The sequence below is a fragment of the Madurella fahalii genome, assembly GCF_045866475.1.
Source record: "Madurella fahalii IFM 68171 DNA, scaffold_1, whole genome shotgun sequence".
Lineage (NCBI taxonomy): Eukaryota > Fungi > Ascomycota > Sordariomycetes > Sordariales > Madurella > Madurella fahalii.
In genome coordinates, this window is record NW_027263971.1 from 9948906 (window position 1) to 9972453 (window position 23548).

The 23548-nt window shown below is 55.4% G+C and overlaps 7 protein-coding genes across 7 annotated transcripts; 4 read left to right on the forward strand and 3 right to left on the reverse strand.

Moving 5' to 3' along the window:
* Positions 1-162: 162 nt before the first annotated feature.
* On the forward strand, positions 163-1146 carry MFIFM68171_02687 (Metallophosphoesterase domain-containing 1; the record flags this gene model as incomplete). The annotated part of the gene is made up of 1 exon (XM_071058109.1): positions 163-1146. The coding sequence occupies one exon, from the start codon at positions 163-165 to the stop codon at positions 1144-1146; it is 984 nt and encodes a 327-aa protein (XP_070914210.1).
* Positions 1147-2241: 1095 nt separating this feature from the next.
* On the forward strand, positions 2242-4051 carry MFIFM68171_02688 (Dynein light intermediate chain; the record flags this gene model as incomplete). The annotated part of the gene is made up of 4 exons (XM_071058110.1): positions 2242-2946; positions 3007-3100; positions 3157-3845; positions 3911-4051. 4 exons carry the CDS (start codon positions 2242-2244, stop codon positions 4049-4051), a joined length of 1629 nt encoding a protein of 542 aa, XP_070914211.1.
* Positions 4052-5063: 1012 nt separating this feature from the next.
* On the reverse strand, positions 5064-7651 carry MFIFM68171_02689 (DUF255 domain-containing protein; the record flags this gene model as incomplete). The annotated part of the gene is made up of 3 exons (XM_071058111.1): positions 5064-5626; positions 5736-7346; positions 7405-7651. The coding sequence occupies 3 exons, from the start codon at positions 7649-7651 to the stop codon at positions 5064-5066; spliced, it is 2421 nt and encodes an 806-aa protein (XP_070914212.1).
* A 1300-nt stretch (positions 7652-8951) lies between these two features.
* MFIFM68171_02690 (uncharacterized protein) lies at positions 8952-9997 on the reverse strand (the record flags this gene model as incomplete). The annotated part of the gene is made up of 3 exons (XM_071058112.1): positions 8952-9022; positions 9082-9395; positions 9447-9997. The coding sequence occupies 3 exons, from the start codon at positions 9995-9997 to the stop codon at positions 8952-8954; spliced, it is 936 nt and encodes a 311-aa protein (XP_070914213.1).
* Positions 9998-15153: 5156 nt separating this feature from the next.
* On the reverse strand, positions 15154-15971 carry NdufA8 (ndufa8, NADH-ubiquinone oxidoreductase complex I 19kd subunit; the record flags this gene model as incomplete). The annotated part of the gene is made up of 4 exons (XM_071058113.1): positions 15154-15297; positions 15361-15493; positions 15633-15860; positions 15952-15971. The coding sequence occupies 4 exons, from the start codon at positions 15969-15971 to the stop codon at positions 15154-15156; spliced, it is 525 nt and encodes a 174-aa protein (XP_070914214.1).
* Positions 15972-16459: 488 nt separating this feature from the next.
* NUP57 (Nucleoporin nup57) lies at positions 16460-17624 on the forward strand (the record flags this gene model as incomplete). The annotated part of the gene is made up of 4 exons (XM_071058114.1): positions 16460-16540; positions 16602-16731; positions 16812-17455; positions 17514-17624. The coding sequence occupies 4 exons, from the start codon at positions 16460-16462 to the stop codon at positions 17622-17624; spliced, it is 966 nt and encodes a 321-aa protein (XP_070914215.1).
* Positions 17625-19703: 2079 nt separating this feature from the next.
* On the forward strand, positions 19704-23099 carry GCV2 (glycine decarboxylase subunit P; the record flags this gene model as incomplete). Its single annotated transcript, XM_071058115.1, has 3 exons — positions 19704-22377; positions 22436-22960; positions 23014-23099. 3 exons carry the CDS (start codon positions 19704-19706, stop codon positions 23097-23099), a joined length of 3285 nt encoding a protein of 1094 aa, XP_070914216.1.
* Between the last annotated feature and the right edge of the window lie 449 nt (positions 23100-23548).

Sequence of the window (23548 nt, forward strand, 5' to 3'; positions counted from 1 at the left end):
CCCTGTAAAACAGGTACTCTCCATCCGGATCTGATTCTTGATCCTCCTCCATTTAGGCTCTCGCTTGCCTGCAGCAACCCCCGGAGTTTCTCCCGTCTCAGGCCACAATCCTTGCGGTACCAAACACTGATTGTGATCACACTTTCGTTTCTTGCACGCAAGATGAATATCAAGACCAGATTTCTCATCCTTTCCGACACACACGCCGGGGAGGTGGTCCTCCCGAATCTGCCAGTTGATGTAGCGATACACTGCGGCGATCTCACGGATGAATCGAAGATGGATGAGTTCCGTACCTCGCTCAAGTTTCTCCGGGCTATCAACGCGCCCTTGAAGCTCGTCATCGCCGGAAACCACGACTTCACCCTCGACACCCCCGTCTTCAGGAAGATAGTTGCTGGTGCTGACGCCTCAATCACACCAGGCGAGATAGAAAGAGTGTATGGCGACTTTGGAAATGCCGAGCAGCTCCTTGCCGAAGCATCCCGAAACGGAATCGTGTTCCTCAGCGAGGGTATCCACCATTTCGACCTCCAGAACGGGGCCAGTTTGACAGTTTACGCCAGTCCGTTCACCCCCTCCAGGGAAGCCGGCGGGGGCTTTCAGTTCAAGCGCGGAGAGCACCACGACTTCGCCATCGGTGAGGGCAGGGCGGTTGACGTGGTCATCACGCACGGCCCCCCCAAGGGAGTCCTGGACCTCACCGATACCAAGGTACGCGGGGGATGTGAACACCTATTCGCCGCCGTCGCGAGGGCTCGCCCCCGACTGCATTGCTTTGGCCACATTCACGAAGGATGGGGTGCTAAGCTGGTTGCCTGGCGTGGCCAACCTAGTGAGAATCCTTCCCATTTCACCGACATCGTCAACGGGTCGTCTGTCTTGTTAGACAGTCTGGCTACCATCGGTCCCGGAAAATGGGATACACCTGAAACAATCTTGGAGAAGGAGAATAGGAAGCGAGCGCTCAAGAAGGATGGCTACCGTCTTACGAGCCATTGTGCGCTCGACGAACATCCCCTGGAGCTGGGACGCAAAACACTGTTTGTCAACGCCTCTATCGAGCCTTTGAATAAAGAAGATGGAGCTCAGTTACCGTGGGTTGTGGACATTGAACTGCCAGCTACTTCTTTAACATGTAATTAGCAAACGAAGCGCCGGGGAAAAGGAAAGCGTACGTTAGACAAGGAAGATGCAGAGCTTGAATTAGATACCAGGTTTGGGATATAAGACAAGATTACAAGTATGCACCTGGCATTTGAAGGTCATCGAGTATATCATGGCTTTGATATCGAGTTGATGTTTATGAGGATTCCTTTTTGGCGGTCGGTAATTCCTAAAGGAATGACCCACTGAGACTTAATAACAAGGTAAAAAGGAGGAAAGAAAGAAATAACAAAATCCTATTCCTGAATACCCACAGGACCATCTCTGGACAAACCAGATGCGGTCTAGCCAGACGTTTTCTAGGCTCCGTGCTCAAGGCCGGGGCCATCTCCCGTCAGCCCGGCTCGTCCAGCTTCACCTCCTGACCAAAGTCACAGCGCAGCGAACTCTCGTGCACCGACATTGCTCAGACCTCGGCAACTCTGCTCCGATTAAGTCGACACATCCGACTCTTGGTCAAGTTAGGACTCTGGGCGGGCTGGTGGAAGAGATGGCAAGAAGGGGTCAATTCCTCCAGCGATTTATAATTAATGGGAACTGGGGTGTCTGATTTGAGCTGCTAAGACTTCGTCTGGGAACTGCCGTTCTTGGCGGTAATACGAACGAGGAGGTCGCGAGGTTGAAGCTGCTTGAACATACACGTCCACGTGCTGTACTGTACATAGTTTACCGTATCAAGGTAGGACAAGCAAAAGGCCATGCCCCACACGCGTTGGGGACCCACCCAGCTGCCCATTTCCGCTCGCCTCTCACAACTCCAATCGCGTCCCGTCCATCTGCCCAAGCCCACCGCAACCCAGCAAACTAAAGTCAGGTCCTAGCCCCATGTTTCCGGGGAATTAACGGCCCGCATCGGTTCACCTTCAGCAGCCAGCCTGCCAGTGGGTTCGTGATATGCCAAGGGGGCCATGCCACTAGAGGCCATGGTCAAGCGAGACGAGACAGCCAGTAAACGACTTTAACGCTTGCATTGTTTGCCCATTTGCGACCCCCCTCCCACCCCCCTTCTACCAAGGCGAGCGTCACCCACGACCAATGCGCCAGACCGCAGCGCAACCTTGAGCGGGCGCAGCCATGACGGCAAACACGAACCGCTATTCGAGCTACACGGCCGCTTCTGCCGGCTCCGATTCCAAGAATGGCGACAAGGCGGAGAAGAAGGACCTGTGGAACTCTATGCTCTACTCGGTGGCCAGCGGCAAGCGGCTGCCAGAGAAGAACATCATCCTCCTCGGCGGCACTGTCGATTCGCAGCGCGACTTCTTTGAGTCGCTCTCCAACAGCGAGCTCCGTCGCACCCTAGACCGGAACGCCTCGCGGATGCCCCCCGTCGCAAACAGCTTCGCCCTCGGCTACACCTACTACGACGTCCTCGACGCCGACCAGGAGGATACCCTGGCGCGCATCTCCCTCTACACGCTTACCAGCCCATCGCCCGCATTCGCCTCCCTCCTACAGCCGCTTCTTACGCCCCAGACGATACCGAACACGCTGATCGTGGTGTTGCTGGACTGGTCCCAGCCATGGAAGTGGATGCGACAACTGCGGGAATGGATCCTGCTCTTGCGGACGGTGCTGGTATCGTTGACAAACGAATGCAAGGATGCCATGGAAGAGGTCATGCTCTCGTGGCGAGACAGGGGCCGAGGCGGCGCGAGCGGGACAAACCTCGACGGCACCGCTGCCGTCCCTTCGTCAGAGGTCGAGGTTGCCCTCCCGCTAGGGCCGGGAGAGTGGGAAGATGCGCTAGGTCTACCTCTCTGTCTAGTTTGCCAAAATGTGCGCGCCCCAGACCTGTTTCCTTCCTCCTGCCGACCGAACCGCTAACAGTCATTATAGGCTGAGAAGATGGAGTACCTGGAAAAGACGCAGAGCTGGAAGGAGGAAGAGTTCGATGTCGTTTTACAATTTATGCGAACTGTGCTCCTGAAGCGTGAGGCTCTTCTCCCGGGCAGCGCACCTGTTGATGCTAACGCCCAGATGCCACAGATGGCGCATCATTAATCTACACAACCCCTTCTGTTCCCTCCCAACTGCCCACCCTAATCCATTCGAGCCTAGGCATCCACTCGCTTCTGAAGAAGCAGCCGCTAAAACATAACGTCATCGACCGAGACAAGATTGTTGTGCCGCCAAACTGGGACTCGTGGGGAAAGATCCGGGTGCTGAGGGAGGGCTTCGACGTCGAGCGCGTGAGCAACGGGTGGTCGATCGACCTCGACCAGCCCTTTCAGCGAGCCCAGACGAGCGGCGATACAGAGAACGGGGAGGCCAATGGTGACGGCCACGAGGACGACTACTGCTACGACGAAAATGCGCGGGAAGACCCTGAAGGGTCTGCAGTCGCCCTCTACGAATCTTCGGTGCAAGACCCCACCATGGACGCGCTCCAATTAGCAGGGCGCAACACCCACTCGACCGAACTCGAGGTCGAAACGATAGACACCCAGACGTTCCTCGCCCAGCAGCTCAAGGTCCTGGAGGCCTTCAAGCAGAAGAACGAAGAGGCGTCGCGGGAGGAGTCGCGCCACAAGCACAAAAAACTGGACGAGACGGACCTCGTCGGCGGCGACATGGACCGGACGGCGGAAGCAAAGGTGCTCGAGCATATCGGCCCGGTGCAGTTCAACATGGGCGGTATCCAGGTGGACGCCGACGACATGGTACAGCGGCTCAAGGTGCGTCACTCCCTAATGTATTGGCCATCTCTCTGTGTTTCCCGCCTGACTTATCCTTCTCGCAGGACCGCCAAGCATATGGCTCCGAGCCCCCGAGCCCGACCGGGTCCGAGGGCGCCATGGAAGCCACTCCGCATATGGACACAGATCACCTCCAGGCCTTCTTCCACGGCCTCATGAACAGGAGAGGGCCGTCGGCCAAATAATCCACAAGCTCCAGGGATTCGCTTACCATAATCATAGTCAACCTCCCATCTCCCCTCCCCCTGTTCTTACCCGAAGTCCGGCCGGGGCATCGAGTAATCAGATCACGATGGTGCCACCCAACAAGACCAAAGACAAACCCAGGATTCCCCTTTGTACTTGGCGTCGTACGCTGCACCTGGGTGGGTGGTTATCCCCTCGTCCTCGGATCTGAATGGGGCCAGACAAACGAGATAGGGCGGGCTAGGGGGTTGGGGGCTGTGACTGGGGGAGAGTGACGAGCCGGTTCCCTAAGGGGGGAGGGGCGGAGGAAACTTGGAGAAGAGAATGTAGACTAGATACCCTTATGAGATCGCAAGAAGGTCCGGTTGTTGCCATGAGTGTGACCCTGTATCATACCGGTGCATACCTAGCGAGCAATCCCTCTTGGCAAAGGGTTTTCGTAATTCCATGTGAGATGTGCCTCAGGCAGGACCGGACCACCTCAAAGAACGTGATCTCACGCACGGGGCTGCCGTCTATACATTCTCCCTCTCGTTAGCGACCGGTGATCAATGGACCCTGTATATAAAAATCTCTTTAGTGATCTAAGCCAATGACTGAAACACCTTCCTCGAGCCATCATCCTTCTCCCCTCATCAACGACCGATAATGATTGATCTTCTAAGACCAGTATGCAACCTTGTGTATAGGACTGTTCTTTGGTAATCTAAGCTAGTGATGGAAGCGCATTTCCTGAACCGTCGTGGGACTCGCCCTTTGCATGGATATCTAATATCTGGAAGTAGATTCCTATGAATGCCATACCTAGAGGAGAAGCGTAACTGGCGAAATAGGAAAAAAATGTTGGTATCTAGTCCGGAACTCTATTTGGCGGTGTTTTGGTTGTGAAGAAAAGTGAAGGAAAGCTAGAGCATTGAGGAGCTGATGGCGTGGGAAATCTTTGAGAGGCGACCCGCGCTGTAGACCCTGTGGCTACACTTCCGGTCACTCATCTGTCTGCGCTGGCCGTCTTCACGGATGGGATTCGATCGTCATGCTCTCCACCTTGCTCCGCAACTCTTCTGCTGGTCCCTCCATGACTCCCGTCGAAGTCTCTCGCCCAGATGATGCTTTAGTATCTGTCCCCTGCGTCCTCTCATCGACAAGTAGGAGCACTCTAGCCTCCGCCCTTGGAGAAGTATAAAACTCTCTAAGCGCTTTCTGATCGCCCCGCTGGACGCACACCTTCTTGACTCCCAGGCGGGCAGCCACTACACCATTGAGCAGACTGACGAACAGCCAGGGGTATTGCAAGATCTCGGCCTCGAACGCGTTGATGGTCTCTTTCGCCTGGAGGGTATACGACTTGCTGTCTAAAAGGACGCCGAGACGGAATAGGTTCGAAGCAGACACGGCATTCGTTGAGGGTTGAGCCTTGTCCATGCCGCTCTTCAGGCGTAGAATGGTGGGACTCAGAGTCTCCGATTCTGTCGAGTAGAAGCCGCCCGAGTAGGCATGGCGAGGGGATGACGTGGGAGTTTGTTGCTCCTGGTTTTTGCTTGCAGGTGAGTCATAGAAGAGACGGGTTTGCGTGTCTAGTGTATGGGCGGTTAGCGCTGGGATAAAGAGATGAAGGCGGAGAGGAAAAGATGAAGGACAGGAGGTGGAAAGAGATTGATAGGAGAGAAAAAAAAAAAAAAATACCCTGCAATTGTTTGGCCCACGTCAGCCACTCCTGTTCAAGCGTCGTAGTGTAAAGATCCAAGAGGCCGTCGATCAGGAAGGCGTAGTCATCAGCAAAGGCGAGTGTTTGACTAGGGCCGTCCCAGAAGAACCGATGTAGGGGATTGCGCTCATCGCTGCTCGAATCGGTCCATAGGTTCTCTTTAATGAACGTGGCGGCCTCTCTTGCGGCTTGCAGGCACCTCGCTGATGTCCCTTCGTCAAGAAAGCGCACGGCAGCTGCTGTCCTGGACAACGCCGAGATGACCATGCCATTTACACCGACCACAACCTTCTCGTCCCTTGCCGGGCGGACGCGCTCCTTCTCTCGATGAGCTCTTAGTTTCTTCCGTGCAATAGAGACGAGGCGCTTGATTTCCTCGGCCGGAACGCCGAACTGCTTTGAGAGCTCGGTCACGTCTTTGTTGATGGACAGGACGTTCTGATTGATGAATTCATCAAACGGGTCCTGGTCCTGCGGCACATTGCCGTCCTCCAGCACATTCCAATACGCGGCAGCAACCGAACTAGTGTGGTCACTCGCGCCTCCACCGACAACCTGATCAAACTCACGGCGGGTCCAAAGGTAGTATGCACCCTCCCGCATATGTCTGTCGCCTTTCCGGTAGAAGGAATCGGCTGCCTCGCTTGTCACAAACCCTCCTTTGGGCTGGCGTATAAACGGACTCGTGAGGTAGTCGGCCAGCTCCAAAACAACATCGGCGAATTCGCCATCCAAGGCGAGCCCCTTACCACCTGCTGACGTGTAACCCAGCCAGGCGTCGAGGAACACACCCAACAGCAGGGCATTCTCCCCGACCATCTTTTCAAAGTGCGGCATGCTCCAGTCGCTGGTCGCGCTGAACCGCATGAAGCCGGCGCCGAGATGGTCTCTCAACCCGCCGTCTCGGATCCGCCTGAGAGTGCTGATGGCCATCGAAGTGGCATTCGCGACCTCCCTCTCCCCTATGACATCGCGCACCTCGGACGGGAAAACCGCAAGCCTGAGCAGGAAAGACAGCCGCGCCGGATTCGGAAACTTGGGCGTCCCGAACCCATAATCCACAGGGTCGAACATCTTGGATATCCTGGCCAAGGCCTCATCTAGCTGGTCTAGGTCGAGATCGCCCGAGTCCACCTGCGGAGCAGCCGGGGCTGTGGGGCCTCCTCCGGCCCCGCCAAAGGTACCCTCTTGGGCAAAGTCCTGGAGCTTGTGCAGCATCTCGAAGGCCTCCCGGCGGCATCGCTCCTCCTGCTCAACCCAGAACTTGTGGATCTTTTTGGCGATGGCGAGGAAATCATTGTACGACTCTTCCCCCGTGTTGTCTGCGGCAATCGCGGCGCCGCCGGCAGTGCTATGCTCAGTGCCCGGGCCGGGCCAGTAGGTTCCGCCGAAGATGGGGTAGAGGTCGGGGGTCAGGAAGAGGTTCAGGGGCCAGCCACCGGTAGCGTTGACGGCCTCGCTGTAGTTTTGGTAAATGGTATCGAGGTCCGGACGCTCTTCTCTGTCTACAATGATAGGAATGAAGGCTTCGTTCAGGAACGCGGCTACCGACGAGTTGAGAAAGGAGTCTTGGGTGGTAAGATGGCAAACTGGCGGGGGATCTTGGTTAGCCGGCTAAGGGAAGTCGTGGCAGTTATGGGCACTCACGGTGGTCGGCTAGGAAGCCAATGTGCATGAATATTGGCTTGTTCTCAGCTGTGGCTCTCGCCAGTGTTGCTGCGTCGAGCAGCTGCCACGCAACAGGGGTCTCGACATGGCGACGTACGTAGGGGCTGTCACTCTCGCCAGCGCGGTTCCGGAGGCCCTCCAACACGTCCTCAGTTCCGGACGATGCCGCGGCAGGACGCTCGGAATGCTGCTGTGGCCGGTGATGCTCACGCTGCGTGCTCATCATTGTGGCAGTGGGCATTCCGAAGTTGGCGGCGAGATTAGGTAGTAGTGGTCGCTGATGTTCAGTTGGCTGTGACGACTAAACAGAAGGGTGTAGGTGGGGTAAGAAGGTGGGGTGGCTTGCAAGGGCAGCGGTCGAGTGGGCCTTTGCAGATCAGCCGTCACAGCCCGATGTGGGTTCTTAGCAAGGTTACTGCAAGCGGGGTCTCGAGACTCTATGCAGACGGGATTGATTCCCCGCGGAAGCTTGGGCATTAGCATCACACGGAGAGTTCAATAGCAGGATTACGAAGGTCAACCGAAACATCTTGTAACATTTTACCATCACGCTCAACAAAGTGCTAGAAAGCGTGGCTAGAAAGTGGACGATCTATCAGACCCTAGGCGCCTTGTTATCTACCTTTATGCAAAGCGGGTACGGTAAGCATGTGTGCAGTTGTTTTACTATTTTGTAACCCTGTTGCCGCGTGCCTAAGGGCAGTTTGGCATGACCCTTTTACTGTATTAGCAACACCACGGCTATAAGCAGGATTCCTCTTTTTATTCCTCGTTTTGCACAAACAGAATACGCTGGGCCTCAAGACAACCTTCTAAGTATCCCGGAATGTCTAAACAGAAAGCGTCCCGACGCCGGATCACTTGCCATGCAATGTTTCGAGATTGAGACCACAAGTTCCGGTCACCTACTGACCCACGAACAGCACCGCAGGGTCACGGGAATTTCCACACCGCATATAGATGAAAGATCAGGAGCAACGACGGCCTAGTTATCTCTACCCCTCCCAGAGAATCTGCTCAAACCTCTAACTGAAACCGCTTGCCTGAAGTGGAAAGAATCGAAGACGGGGAAAAGTTACATGTACAAAACCCCAGACTTGTTCAAAGAAACAAACGGGCACACGAACAGAGCGAAAGCGCAATGTCCGGACCAACGAATCGAAAGCGACGTAAATGCGCCATAGTCCTTCCTATCCCAGTAGAGAGCTTTCCCCGGACTCCAGAACCTCATGCTGCCGTTGATAGAGCCTGTCCCGCCATGCCATCCAAGCCCAAGGGCTGTCGAAAGGTCGACGGCGTGGTGGTATTCATTTGATGCCATGGATGATATCGTCGGAGGATATTGCCCGCGTCAGCGTGCAGAAAAGTGAAGAGAACTCGATCTAAGCGAGCAACAAATGCTGTGTACAAACATATACACTAAAAGAATCGAAACCCGGCGGCCGCCGTTGTCCGTTGAGTAGAGACCCCTAACCTAACCATCACCTTACTAGGGATGGCTGCGTAGAGGATCTCGGTTTTTGGGATTAGGCAGCTAAAACGGCCAGTTTCCCCTGAGGCGGCAGAACGTTCTGAGCGTACGCACCGCCCATGTTGCCTGACTGGAGTGTTAGTGAACGCATTCCACCACGTCTTAAAGTGAGAGCTAGCACACACCGGCAGGGTAATAGTTGCAAACAGTATACCACGATCCCATGCTGCTCATGGTACCCGGTGGGCAAAAATGCGTGGCGCAGCCGACCTGCTGGGTGCTCTTCCAGACAAGCTGCGAGTAATGACCCCAAGCGGAGAAATTGGACATATCCGGCGTGGGCTTGCCGTACTCGCTGGCTGGGAAGAGGTTGATCTCGCCGTTGTACCAGCCGTTGCTAGCCGCCCGGGCGATCGATGCTTCAGCGCCAACAGCTTCGGCATCTCCCGACGAGCCCCACATGGCAAGGTTTTGGCCATAACCGCCACCACCGATCGAGCTTGAAAACGATTAGTGTTAGGGGCTAGCACCTACAAGGTAGGAGACTCACGTGTCGTGCTTGAAAACACATGTCTCGGCGAGAACCCTCGCGGCATCGGCGTGCTTGGCACTCCACTCGAGGGCAGGTACGGAATGGTTGGCCCGGTGAACGTTGTGATGGCGAAGCGCCGTGCTAATGTAATCAGACGGCGGCGGCGGCGGCGGGGGAGGGGGAGGCGGCGGGGGAACCGCCGAAGACTTTGGAGGCTCGGGAGCGGCCGTCGATGACTCAACCGGAGGGGGGACTGGCTTAGAAGTCGGCACCGGGGCTGGGTCGGGAGTCGGCTGCACAACAGGTTCCGAGATAGATGTTGAAGACGGGGGAGGAGGCGGGGGAGGAGGCGGAGGAACTGATGTGGTAGTGACTGAAGAGGTCGTGGTTGGCTTCTTCGGGCGAGGATTGGGGCGATGGAACACCGTAGCGGTTTCACCCTCAGTCACCGTGACCGTGACCCATTCGGTCACGATAGCCGTCTCGATGTAAAGGCGACGATCCTGGAGAATGGGGCTGGCAACGGCCAGGACGGCGCCGCAGGCGGCGAGGAAAGCCGAGGACTTCATTTCGGTAGGATGCTCACTTCTGCTATAGCGATTAGTTGTTGTCATGAGCTGCTATCGTGCAGCGACTCTGAAATTTGCGACAAGAGACATTCTGCTGCATTGCTCGATTTTTTGGGGTCCTATCAGAAATGACAGGCCACGAGCACCCCGATAATGAATTGTGTTCTCGTATTCATGGGCTGCAAAAGAACATTTTTGTCCAACCCGATGCCCACTGAACAACAAACTGCGTCGTGCAAGATGCCACAACGAGGCTCATGACTGGGAAGAGAACCGGAGAATACGCGCCGCGGTATGACGGCCGGATTCGGTATGAGAAAGCAAGCCGATAAACGTACCTGCAATTGCTTGTGACTCGAGACTTTGGCGATGATTCTATCCTTTCGGGTGAAAGCCGAGGTATTCAGAGCCAGCTGGAACGCAGCACTACTTTATGACAGCTGTCGGGAAACAGATGTTGACGATACTTGTCGTCCTGCCACAACCAGAGTCCACGGGTTGGGGTTGCTCAAACACTGGAGACAGCGCCGCCGTCGAAAAGGCCGAAAGAGGACTTTGTTGAAGGAGTGAAAGTGCGAAAAGAAACGCGAAAAGGAATGAATCCGGGGCTTCTGGAAACTTGACGGGTGGGAAGCCGTGAGCCGTTGAGAAAAGGAGTGGACTGAAGTTGAACTTCAAAAGGAAGGGCGGCGAAGAAGGCCAGTCGGGCTGCGAAAAGAACGAGCTCGAAGCTGCGTGCCCGAATGTAACGAAGGAAATGCGAGCGAGGTGAGGTTAATAAATGGGAGGCACCTGGAGGCACCTGGGAGGAGCAAGAGGGGGCGGGTGGGTCTCAATCTGATCCAAACCAAAGCACGCCAGATTTTGAGGGGACGCCAAATCCCAGCACGTTGGTCCTGGTCGTTGAGCCCCTTCACACTTGGCCCTAATTTTCGCAAAAAGGCGGGTGCGGGGCGTAAGATTAGCAAGGGGCCAGAGTCGCAAGGGCACGTCACCTGGGGGCTATCCGCCGTCTTCTCCCCACATATCGGGATCTAGTGTAGATTCGGGGGACGTCAAATCTTGATGTTCGGTGCGAGATGCATTCCATACCGTCTTTATGTATGCAGACATCCTCGACAACCGCCCATGGCAGACGGCGACGGGGGTTTACGCTCGCAGCACCTTGTATCCAGTGGGTTGTGGTATTGACCCTGCTTGCCCCGGCTTGGGATGCCAGTAGACGATGCCATTGGCTCCGCGACGCGCGGACGATGCCATCCCATGTTTCTGAACGGGCCGCTGTCCGCCCTGCCGATTCGATACACGCACGCCATTGCGGCGTTAACCGTGGGCCCCATTTGCCCCTGCGTTCTCGGCCCCCTGGCAACTGCATGCCGTCAGACTGACCAATCGCGAAGCCGTGCCTTGCAGAAGCAATGTTTGGGGTGCAGAAACCGGGTCAAGGCTCGTTTTTACCGTTCTGGGTGTAGATTGTCTGCATGTTTCCACATCCCACAATTGTCGATGATGAATTCCACGCCATTCATCGGGAGTGTATGACGACTGCGGCCTTCATCGCCTAAACTTCGAACGTCATATTTTCCTAAGGTGTGGCCCGGTTCTGCGAACCCTTGTCTTATTTACCCACTGAAAGGAAAACCACCGAATTTCTGGCGCCTATTTCAGCTTGTATGCAGTTGGAACATTATGGGACAGGAAACCGGGACCCAACTGGACTCGGCCGCCAACAAAGAGGCGCCTACCGAAATCTGTACTTATCGATACTGGTACTCAACGCCTTCTGGTGGCAGAAGACTCTAATCAGTGTGACCGGCAATCTCGCCATGAACTGCATCTAGTCAATTCATGACCACCACATCCACTCGGCTGCGCCGGGCAAAGACGGACTCGGCATATGACCCGACTCACCCAACTCCCTGCTGTAGGTGGTTACATACTGGGGTTCCTATCCGATCGGCGGTGCCACAAACGCACTCGATCTACCGCTTCTTGTTGCGGGTTGATCCGAGGCAGATACTATCATACATCTTCCATATCATCTGGCAGTTTAGTTTCCCAACATGAACGTGACAATGGTGGCAAGCTAAGCCGGAAGGGCTGTCTCAGAGCTAGAGTGCCTACCAAGCACATTTTGCCGGATTGTAAACTTGACCGAAGCTATGCTAAGAGAACAGGCGTACGTCCCGAGCTGCTATCAAAGCTCTTGCGAAGAGCTAGCTACTTGAAATGGGTTCTTGCGGGTTCGGTTCCTCACTGTCCATGTATAATCCACCACATACCTGGCTCACGCACCGCGGGATGCGACATGTCGACCATCGCACCGGATGAGACCGATGGAGACATTTTCTCTCCACTCTCCACCCCAGCCGTGAGGGATGTTGGGTAGTGGGTCTCTCCAAGCCGCAATATCACCAATGAGAGGAAACGGGGCCCTCCTGAAACGTCGCTAAGATGGAATGGAGCCCTGCCAAATTGTTTCCGCTTGGCGGTCTGGTCTTGGCACTGACGCCAAGTCTCTGGTGTACCTCGATCCTTCGTCAGCAACCCAATATCAGTTGTTCAACCCTAGCTGAGTGTTTATATTATCAAGAAAAGATCAGTGATGCCCGTGCCTCATTACTTTCAAATTTGCGTTACGGACCCCTTCTTGACGTCGTCATACTGGTTCACACAAGACGGCACAGCAACCTTGCTCGCATCAGCGAACGGAATCGACGGTGTGTGTGGGTTAGCAATGGTAACTAACTTAAATTAGTGGGCTTATTCAGCTCCGTCTTTACACTAGTCTCGGCAGTGGTACTCCATCTTTCGGGCCCACTTTCCCTTCTGGCGAGACCTTTTCCATGCTTGGGTTCAGGAAGCCGTACACGACTGCATCGGATACGCGCTGTGGACCTTTTGTAGTGGCCGAGACACAAGCCGAGGCCTGCATGTCTGCATTTCCTCACCATTTCTGGGAAAAGATTTCGATCGTGGCTAGGTGCCGTCGAACTATCGAAGGTAGGCCACGGCCCCATCCTCGAGACTCGCGCCACGAGTCATGATTCGACATTCAATAACCTCTGGTATGACGAGGGTATTGGAGGGATTTGGCCGTGGCAGCACAAATCTCACTACTTGGTATATCTGCCTCTCTATCGCCGGCTCCGAATTGCCTATTCCGAGGAAATCGAATCCGGCAAAATTGTTTTGGAGTTGCAGTGAAAGAAGGCCCTGCAATCGGGCGTCGATTTGGTGCTGATCGAGAGGATCATTCCCGATCTTCCCGCCCGAGCTTTGTCATGCCAAGCCCCCGCAAACCTTAAGGCGACCTCGCCGATCGTTCGCTTCCTGAGCAACACAACGTCTCATTCAGAATGTCGCAAATGGCAGCCGCCGACCTCACCTTTGTGCGAACTAAGACATCATTGCTCAGGAATCAAAGGACGCAACAAGCCGAGAGGTGTCACTGTTCCAACGACCCAAGACGGGATCAAGCCAATTGGCCCGCACAGCATTCGACCACAAACAGGCCGAAAAGTTAGGCCAGCCCCGCCCTTGCCCCTTAAATCCCCAGCTGTTCTTGTAGTCTGGACATAGGATGGTTTTCTTAGACCATGCCAAGTCTTGTCACCTAGAAGCCAGGCCGCTAGCCGGCCAATGCCAGCTAGTTCACGGGCAGACGATTCTTCTCCATGAAGTTGCTTGTCGATCGCACCTGGTTTCCGCGGAAGGAAGCAGCGTGTGTGCCAGGGTGACGCATAGGACGAATTGAACGTCGTGAAACGCAATACCCTATTCGACAAGTGGGGCTCTTAAAGCTATACTCAAGTTCCACGTTGGCGCGGCACCAGATGGACACGAAGGATTCAGGATTGGGGGCCGGTGATGATCAGACGTACATTGCAATGCGGCCTCATAAACGGGGCAAGGGGCCGGTTGAGAACCGAGTAGACATGCTATTTGCCATGCATCGCAACCATCCGAGGTCGAGCGGGTGGTCTGGCACCAAGAAGCCTGATTCCGTTGGTTTGTGTTCACCACGTGCTGCAACGGGCCTTTGCGTCAGCACTGTGCTGTACGCAGCAAACGCATCAATGCTGCCGCCGTCCCTGACACATGAACCGTGTTATCGGGGGTTGTGCACAATTGATAAGCGTTGGATAGAGCAGGTCGAGGGAGCAACCGCCAGTCACTACTTTGTTCCCCGTGAAAACTTTGTTGAACGGGGTCTCAGGGGAAGGAGAGAGAACACGCATTGTAGGTTAATGCTGAATACTCGATTAACTCCTCTTTGAGCCTATTACAAGAAAGGAAACGGCCTCTCACATTGATAGATGGTGCGGGTTCCATATGATATCGAATCTAAGGCTTCATGTCATAACATCACGGCATCTGCCGCTGCCAGTTCTGCATCGCCATGTTTACGACCCATGAATTCCTCATTTGCTCGTACTGTACAGGCGGCGTGGCATCAACATATGCGGTGTGTAACCGCCGGATCGTGTACCATGAACTATCAACCGGAGGTTCCACATCATGACGGCCGGACACGGAAAGTAACATGAAGCCGTGAAACACCACATGGCCTGCACAAAGCATAACGCCCAACATCGTCCACAGAGGAGGCTGCTAATGTTCCACCACGAAGTTGAGCGGTTTGACACATTCGCTGTTTGCCGTTTGTTGGAGGCTCTCTGTGTGCGTAGCCGTAGTTGCCGGCGTCTTTGCCATGATACTTCCGTGTCTCCAACCACGAGCCAAGTCGGAAGGGACCCATGTTTCATTCAAAGGCTTTAGGTTGTTGATTCTCCGTATATGCAATGTGGGAACAACTTATGGAATTGTCCTTTTACTAGCGGTTAAGAACAAGGGAGTGTGAATGCGGCGTCAGACGTTGCCCTTAAGAATGGGGGCGTTACAGTAGACTTCGGCCGTTGGAAGACGATGGAGACTTTTATACAATTGCTAGAGCGGGAGAAAGTTTGGGGAATTGTCGCTTTTGTTCTTTGAAGGAAATTGACACTGTATCGCCGGACGGGCCTATCTACCTCTCTGTAGCCCCCTATGTACAGATTCTGGTACGGTGCTACTTAATTCGCAAAGACTTCGGTACCGTCGGGGGAATGAATAATGCATCGCCCAGAAGGACGAGAATAGCCACCACCGTACTCTTAGGACGACTTTGCAGCCTCAGTTTTCTCCGGGATGAACGGCTTCTCCCAAGGCGGAATCGAACTGTGAGAGAAGATCTGCTTCGTCCTGAGGTGCACCGGGGTCGATTTCTCGGGCTGGTCGGGGATGACTTTTTCGAGTTTCTGCGAGTAGGGTAAGGTCAATGAAGAGTGCACCTAGGACGCTGACTGGGAGCAGTGACATACCAGGTTCTCATAGACGCACTTGTTGAGCTTCCACTCAGCCGGTCGGCACTGCCATAGCTGTTGGTTGTTGTTCTCGAGACATTGCCAATGGGCACGGAACTGCTCGAGACAGGATTTGTTGATGTCCTCAAGACTGGAACGCAAAACAATCAGCATTTCGTTTCGTGCGGTCACGTCCCGTTATCAATGTTCGCTCCAGTTACCCGCATCCGTCTCGCCTCAAGCGACAGGATATAGGGCATATCGAGAATTGACAATAGCGGGACACATACACACTCCGAGCACATCTGGTGACCCGCCGCCCCTCCTTCAAGCACTCGAACTCGCCCTTGCCGGGGTTCTGTGTCTTGCATTGCATGTAGTCGTCATTGTAGTCTTTGCATCGTGCGCCAATGAAGAAGGAGGCCGAGAGAAGAGGGGCAGAGCTGGAGCCGATCTCCTTGACCTTCGGAATCGAGTCCGGTAGCGGCGTGGTGTCGAGGAGGACGTGCTGGTTGAAGCTGTTGTCCGGTCAGCAAAACCCAGGCGCAGGCAGGCCAGCCGACCCAATTGGTTTCCGAGAAGCATGCGCGGACCGGGGGAGTCACTTACACCGGCTTCCGCGCTGCCATCTTGATTGTGTTGGCAAGCCTGACTTGCAATACGAAGCTGTGCGTGGTTTGGAGCTGGTGATGCTTTCTAGCTTGTGAGGTTCGGCTTCGTAACATGTGGGTCCCATATGAGCAGCTGCTATTGGCTAAGACGTTCGGACGCTCGAGCCACCACTTCTGGCTCCGACGCGCATTGGCTCGCAGTGGAACCCATTTCTGCCAAAAAGCTGTCCGGCCCAAAGTTGGTTGTGCACGACATATCTCTGCGACGAGTACGAAGTAAACGATGCTGATAGTGTAATAAATAATCGCTAACTACTGTCAGTTTTGTCTTTTTTATATCATTCCTGTGCCGAACACCAAAGCACCACTCGAAGGTTTGCTTCCCATCGCTTCCCGGCGTCTTCTGCAGCCACTGCAAGTTCCCGCCGGCGAATTGTTTTTGTCCTCCCCGCAGCCAACGCTTCCCATCTCTACGCGACACTCCCTCCAGAGCTCCCAACATTGTCATGTTCTCGACAATAACCCGGCCCGCGGGGCAATCTGTTTTTGGCGGAGGCGGGAGTAGCCTGTTTGGCCAATCACCCAACGTAAGTTCTCCGCCGGCCGCTGGCCGCCGTTTCGAAGAGAGGCGCTAATGCAATTATCCAGCAGCAGCAACAACAACAACAACAGCAGCAGCAGCAGCAGCAGCAGCAGCAACAACAGCAACCGGCCGGCCAAGCGCAACCTAACCCGCAGCTAGCTGGCTCATTATGGCAACCTGGAAGTCACACAAGTTGTATGTCTTGGGCGAAGCTTACACTTTGCCAAACCTAGCGATGGCCTTTACTAATTTTCTCTTATTACGGCACGCGCCAGATCAGAAGCCCATTCCCGAGCAGATCAAGCTAATCACGGAAAAATGGGACCCGACGAACCCAAATTGCGCCTTCAAGACGTACCTCTACAACAAAGTCGATGAGCACACTGTACCGCTCTACGGGCCTGGGCCCAACGAGGATCCTAAGGAGTGGGAGGAAGCGTTGCAGCACAAGCCCGCGCCAAACTACATTCCGGTGCTCTGCGCTGGCTTCCCATCGATCGTCGCGCGTCTGGTGCTCCAGCGACGGGTCATTACCGAGTTCAACAACAAGCTGCACGCCATCAATTCCAGCCTGGACGCGATCCTCTCGCGACACGACCTCGACCACACGGTACGCGCGTTGAATGCGCGGAGGAGGCATGCTGAACTGAGCAAGCGCTGTCTTATTCTTGCTTCGAGGGTACAGGTGCTTCGCAACAGGGGGTATGCGCTGAGCGGCGATGAGGATGAGCTGAAGCAGAAGTTGCAAAAGATCGACAAGAGCATTCAGGATCCGGCGCTGAGTGCGCGGCTGGAAGAGCTCTGGAGCCGGCTCATCATCCTCAGGGGATATGCTGCCCACCTGAAAGACGAAATCAACAAGCCGGGTTTTAGCGAGAGCGATGGTCTGGGCGAGGAGATTGAGGCCAAGGCGAAAAAGGTCAGTGGCAATTCTACCCGGGATAATCGACGACAGCAATGCTAACATTTGCATGCAGATCCTCGAGGACTACGAGAAGCAACTTCAGCACCTCAAGAAGCAGGTTGAGGAGGCTAAAAAGGACTTCGAGGACTGGGAAAAACAGCACAATCCGACATCCCAGCACTGAAACCGGCAACGGCAGCCCATTAGCGAGGAGCTGTTCGTAAGCGGGGCCTCCCTCAAGTGGAAGATACTCAGGGATTCGGGAAGGAGGATTGCTGCTGTGCAGCTCTGGCCGACTACGGGAGAGGTGCGGCCGCAGAGCCGAGTCAATCCCATAGAGATAAGCGCACGAAATCTGAAACGAGGCAAGCGCAACAAGCGACTGCGTCGTCTGGACGAGGGGAATCGCGGATCTGGACACTCTGCTCCCTGAGGAGCTGTTTGTAGTTGTATTATCGCCTGTTGGTTGATGGTCGTTGGACCGGGCCATGACAGGTTCAAACCCCATCTTCTGACCTCGAGACCCAAGTATCTGATGTTCTAAGAAGTATGGTATGTCTATGCGGATGGCGCCGCCCGGCCGCCCGCCCGCGACGAAATGCGAATGTCCCTGCAAGCCGTTGTAATTGTACATTGAGTGGATATATGCTGGCATAGAAAGTCGACCGTGGCCCGAGACCGTGGACCAAGGGCCAAAGCCGTCCACCCTCATTCCCCGCCGCCCTCCCAGACCCCGCCCATCTATCGAACAATGCCGTATGAAGTTCAAAACCGCTCTATGGGATACGATATGACCTCGAAGCCGGAATAGCCGTACACGTCTTGGTACATGTATAGTGTAATGGGTTGTGGTTGTGATGATTTAAAAGATCTTCCAGACTGCGTCAATGACGAAGGGGGCTGTTGTTTTTGGCGCTACACGTTAGAGTTTGCGGTTGTTGAAGGGGAAGCGAGGAAGGGCGGGAATGGCATACAAAGGTAAAGCGCCGCGGCGGTCGCAACAGCGCGCTGGAGCGTGAAAGTCGCCTCGGCCTCGGCGGCACGGAGCTCCTCCGGCGAGGGCGGCGGTGGTTGAACTGTGGCAGGGTAGATGTTAGGCCGGAATAGTCTCTTTACGGGGTGGCTAGATGGGACCTACAGCCTCCAAACATCTTGCTGTTATGGGTGTAAATTTGAGTCCGGAGGGATGAGGCTGGTGGTGTCGCTGTCCTGGATGCTACGCCGTGGTTGTGGATGTTGAAGGTTCATTTGGATGCGCCTCGAAACGGAGGTTGGCCTGGACGGTGGGACAAGGCATGGAAAACTTTTGGGCCAGCTCCAGGATTAGTTACGCCATTCCCGGAAGGGGAAGGCTCGGGCGCATGCGGGCCCCAGTGCCCGTGCAGCGGACCGTTTTGCAAGCGGAGCGACCCTGGAAGTTCGGTTTTATCAATGGGGGACTGTACAGGCCACCCAGGCTCTCCAGGGTTATGGCTCGAGTATCTCTTTAAGTTGAGCTCTTGCCGTCCTGCAAAAGAAAATAAAACCTAAAACTGAATCATGAAACCCCTTAACTTGCCTCTCAAAGTGTGCGTGCGGGACTGAAATGTGCTAGCGCATTGAATTGTGCTGGGATACAGCACAGTAGTACATAGCAATATCTCCACGCCCCCGCTGATGCGTTCGACGTTGTTTGGTGCAGACGTCTCGGGAAGGTACCGAGCGTCCGCGTGCCTATCGGAGCGCGAGGGCGAGCGCGAGGGATGCAGCCACCGGACATGGCACTGGGGCTGGAACAGGGCTCCATGAGTCCAGACCGGCCCGAGAATACCCGATATCACTTATCTCCAAGAAAGAGGCAGGGCCCGAGGTCACCGATAGCGGTGGGTGGTCGGGTATGTCTCTGCTGACCTTGCCTCGATGTGCTGTCGCTGGTCAAGCTGGTGTCCATCGCCGACTTCGTTCTGGCATTTTTGTGTTGGACCTGGGAGCCCAGATCCGGGGTCAATTGGTGATCCTGGCCCGGGGCGGTTTTTGGATTTCTGACGTCAATCTTTGCCGGCTGCTGCCGGGCTCTCGCTCTTAACTTCTCCGCCGGCATCGCCGTGGCGTGACAGACGGGCCGGTTTTTCTGTCGGGTCCTGGGGTGACTGCTTGTATCACTTTGGACTTTCTCTCGATTTTTCTCTCGACATTGTTCCGGCGCCTCAGCTCCCTGTCTGTCGATCGACTGACTGTCGTGTACGACTCGACGCTAGCTCGACCCTCAGTGTCTTCGGCGACAATGGCTGTTTCGAGGCAGATTGGCCGCCTCGGCCACGGCATAGGGGCTTCAGTGCTCGCGTCCCGGGCCGCCGCCACGCCACTCCGCAGGCCGCGGATTTTCACAGCATGCTCGCGTGCCCCTTCTGTTCGGTGGGAGAGCTCGGCGGCCAGAGTCCGGGAGGTGGCACCGGAGTCAATTCCGGTAACAGCTCGAGAGAGGGACCTGGAGTCGCTATTACGATCTCCATCTCTCCGGCTACCGGCTTTGTACCCAAACCACGAAAATTTTGTCAAGCGGCACATTGGTCCCGATGACGAGAGCACGCAGCAGATGCTCAAGGCTCTTTCGCCTCCAGCCGAGTCCCTCGACAAGTTTGTCGAACAGGTCATCCCCGCGGATATCCTGTCATCTCGTGAGCTTTTCCCCCACCATCGCGACACATCCCCCACGGGCACCAGCAAGGAAGGCCTCCAGGAATGGGAAGTTATGGCCCTCGGAAAGGCTGCAGCCGAGAGGAACCAATTTGATCGGAAGAATTTCATCGGCGCAGGTTACTACGGCACACACACCCCCGAGGTCATCAAGCGCAATGTGCTCGAGAACCCAGCCTGGTATACCAGCTACACGCCGTACCAGCCCGAGATCAGCCAGGGCCGTCTCGAGTCCCTGCTGAACTTCCAAACTATGGTCTCGGATCTTACAGGCCTTCCCATCTCAAACGCTAGCCTCCTGGACGAAGGCACCGCTGCTGCCGAAGCCATGACCGTCTCACTAAACGCCCTCCCGTCGTCGAGAGCTAAGCGGCCGGGTAGAACTTACCTTGTCGACAAACATGTCCACCCGCAGACGCTCAATGTCCTGCGCAGCCGCGCCGAAGGCTTTGGCATCAACGTCCGGGCCATGGATCTGTCCGGATCCGACTTCTCTGAAGTGGAGGCCCTAGGCGATGACCTGGTTGGTGTACTCGTCCAGTACCCCAACACATACGGCGGCGTCTGTGATTTTAGAGCCCTCTCCGATGCCGTGCACAAGCGAGGCGCCCTCCTTAGCGCCGCCACCGACCTCTTAGCTCTCACACTTCTCACACCGCCCGGGGAGTGGGGGGCAGACATTGCCTTTGGTAACTCCCAAAGGTTTGGTGTCCCTCTCGGATTCGGTGGCCCGCACGCTGCTTTCTTTGCCGTCCAGGAAAAGCACAAAAGAAAGATGCCCGGCCGTCTCATTGGCGTATCAAAAGACCGACTCGGTGGCCGAGCTCTCAGACTCTCACTCCAGACGCGAGAGCAGCACATTAGGAGAGAAAAGGCAACGAGCAACGTCTGCACTGCGCAAGCACTACTCGCCAACATGAGCGCCCTCTACGCCGTGTATCATGGCCCGGAAGGGCTCAAAGCGATCGCTGAGAGATGTGGCCTTGGCGCGAGAATCGGTCAGGCTGCTGCTCGGCACTTTGGATTTGACGCTGGTTCGCAGCCCGCCGCGTTCGACACATTTTCCATCTCTTGCCCGGGGAAGGCTCGAGAAATCTGGTCGCTTGCGAGAGATCTATCCTTGAATATTAGGATGGATGGGCCCGATAGGGTCGTGATTAGTCTCGATGAGACGACGGAGGAGCGCGACCTGATACGCCTGATCCGGCTGTTCGCCGAATCAGGCCCCAAAGGCCACGTCCAGCCCAAAACAGACGATTACTATACTGAACTGCTCGAGCGACTCCTACAAGAACAGCAGGCCGCTCTTCAGTCCGGCAATCGTTTATGGCACGTTCCCGAAGCGCTGCGGAGACAGTCTTCCTACTTGACACACCCCGTCTTCAACACGCATCACTCAGAGACCGAGCTACTCCGATACATCCACCACCTTCAGTCCAAGGATCTGTCTTTGGTGCACTCTATGATTCCTCTCGGATCTTGCACTATGAAGCTCAACAGCAGCGCCGAGATGGCCCTCATCACGCATCCGGGCTTTTCCAACGTCCACCCCCACGCGCCCACGCAAGACACCCAGGGATACCAACTCATTGTCAAGTCGTTGGAGGATCAACTGATGAAGATCACCGCCATGGACGGTGTTTCCCTGCAGCCTAACTCCGGGGCTCAGGGCGAGTTTGCCGGCTTGCGTGCCATCCGTAAGTTCCACGAGAGCAATGGCGAGTCCCAGCGTGACATTTGCTTGATCCCGGTCTCGGCCCACGGCACCAATCCGGCTTCTGCGGCCATGGCGGGCATGCGCGTCGTGCCTGTCAAGTGCGACACCAAGACGGGCAACCTGGACCTGGCCGACCTGGAGGCCAAGTGCGCGCAGCATTCGAGCCAAATCGCTGCCATGATGATTACGTACCCGAGCACCTTTGGCGTGTTCGAGCCCGCAATCAAGAAGGTCTGCGAGATTGTGCACTCGCACGGTGGACAGGTGTACATGGACGGCGCGAACATGAACGCCCAGATCGGTCTCTGCTCGCCGGGCGAGATTGGTGCCGATGTATGCCACTTGAACCTGCACAAGACGTTCTGCATTCCCCACGGTGGCGGTGGTCCTGGAGTTGGCCCTATCTGCGTCAAGCAGCACCTAATCGAGCACCTTCCGACCAAGGACGTGACGAACCCGGAGGACCCGAACCACCCGGTCAGCAGCGCGTCGTATGGCAGCGCCAGCATCCTTCCAATCAGCTGGGCATATAACGCCATGATGGGTAAGCCGAGTCCATCCATCGACTTTGTTTGTGAACAGAAACTGACACGACTTGGTAGGCGGTGACGGCCTCAAGAAGGCTACCAAGATCACCCTGCTCAACGCCAACTATCTCCTCAGCCAGCTCAAGCCTCACTACCCGATCCTGTACACCAACGAGCACGGCCGTTGCGCGCACGAGTTCATTCTGGACGTCCGGCCCTTCCACGATAGCGCCGGCATTGAAGCCATCGACATTGCCAAGCGGCTGCAGGATTACGGCTTCCACGCGCCCACCATGAGTTGGCCTGTGGCCAACACGCTCATGATCGAGCCTACCGAGTCCGAGTCCAAGGAGGAGCTGGACCGCTTCGTCGAAGCGCTGGTCAGCATCCGGCAAGAGATCCGCGAGATCGAGGAGGGCAAGGCGCCACGCCAGGGCAACGTGCTGAAGATGGCGCCGCACCCGATAGCCGATATAATCTCTGGCGACGGCGAGAATGGGGCCAAGTGGGACAGGCCATACACGCGTGAGAAGGCCGCTTACCCGCTGCCGTGGCTGAAGGAGAAGAAGTTCTGGCCTAGTGTTGCTAGGGTGGACGATAGTGAGTTTCTCTTCGCGGCTGGTCGATGAACATGAACTAACCCGCTATTACAGCATATGGTGATTTGAACCTCTTCTGTACCTGCCCCCCAGTCGAGGACACCACGGGCGGCAACATGTCGTCCGTTCAGGAGGATTGAGAAACGCTTAGATTTGCGAGCCGAGGGCAGTAATGCAAGGCGCACATGGGATTCATCTCGGGAACAAAAAGGCTTTCTTCAACAAGGTTTAGCGACCCATATACCCAGCATCGGATGTCGAGCTTTCAACCCAAGGGGGGAACGGAGTACCATTGGCAGTTTCATTTCAACAAATGATAGATGTAGATCAGCTGTAGCGATTTCAGCGGGCAAAAGTTCAACATTGAGGGTTCGAAGATAGAGCATGATCAAACGGAGTTCTTGTTTTGATGACTACCGGAAAATGTTTCTTTCCCAACAAGTGAGGGAAGGATTGCGGTAGATGTCAAGACGCAAGGGGTCAGAGTAGTGGAACAATGAAGGATCATGATTGACTGTGTTTTATTTATCCCGCTGTAGTATCCCAAAACGCCGGCCGCATGCAACGTGTGTCTTGGACGGTTCTCTAT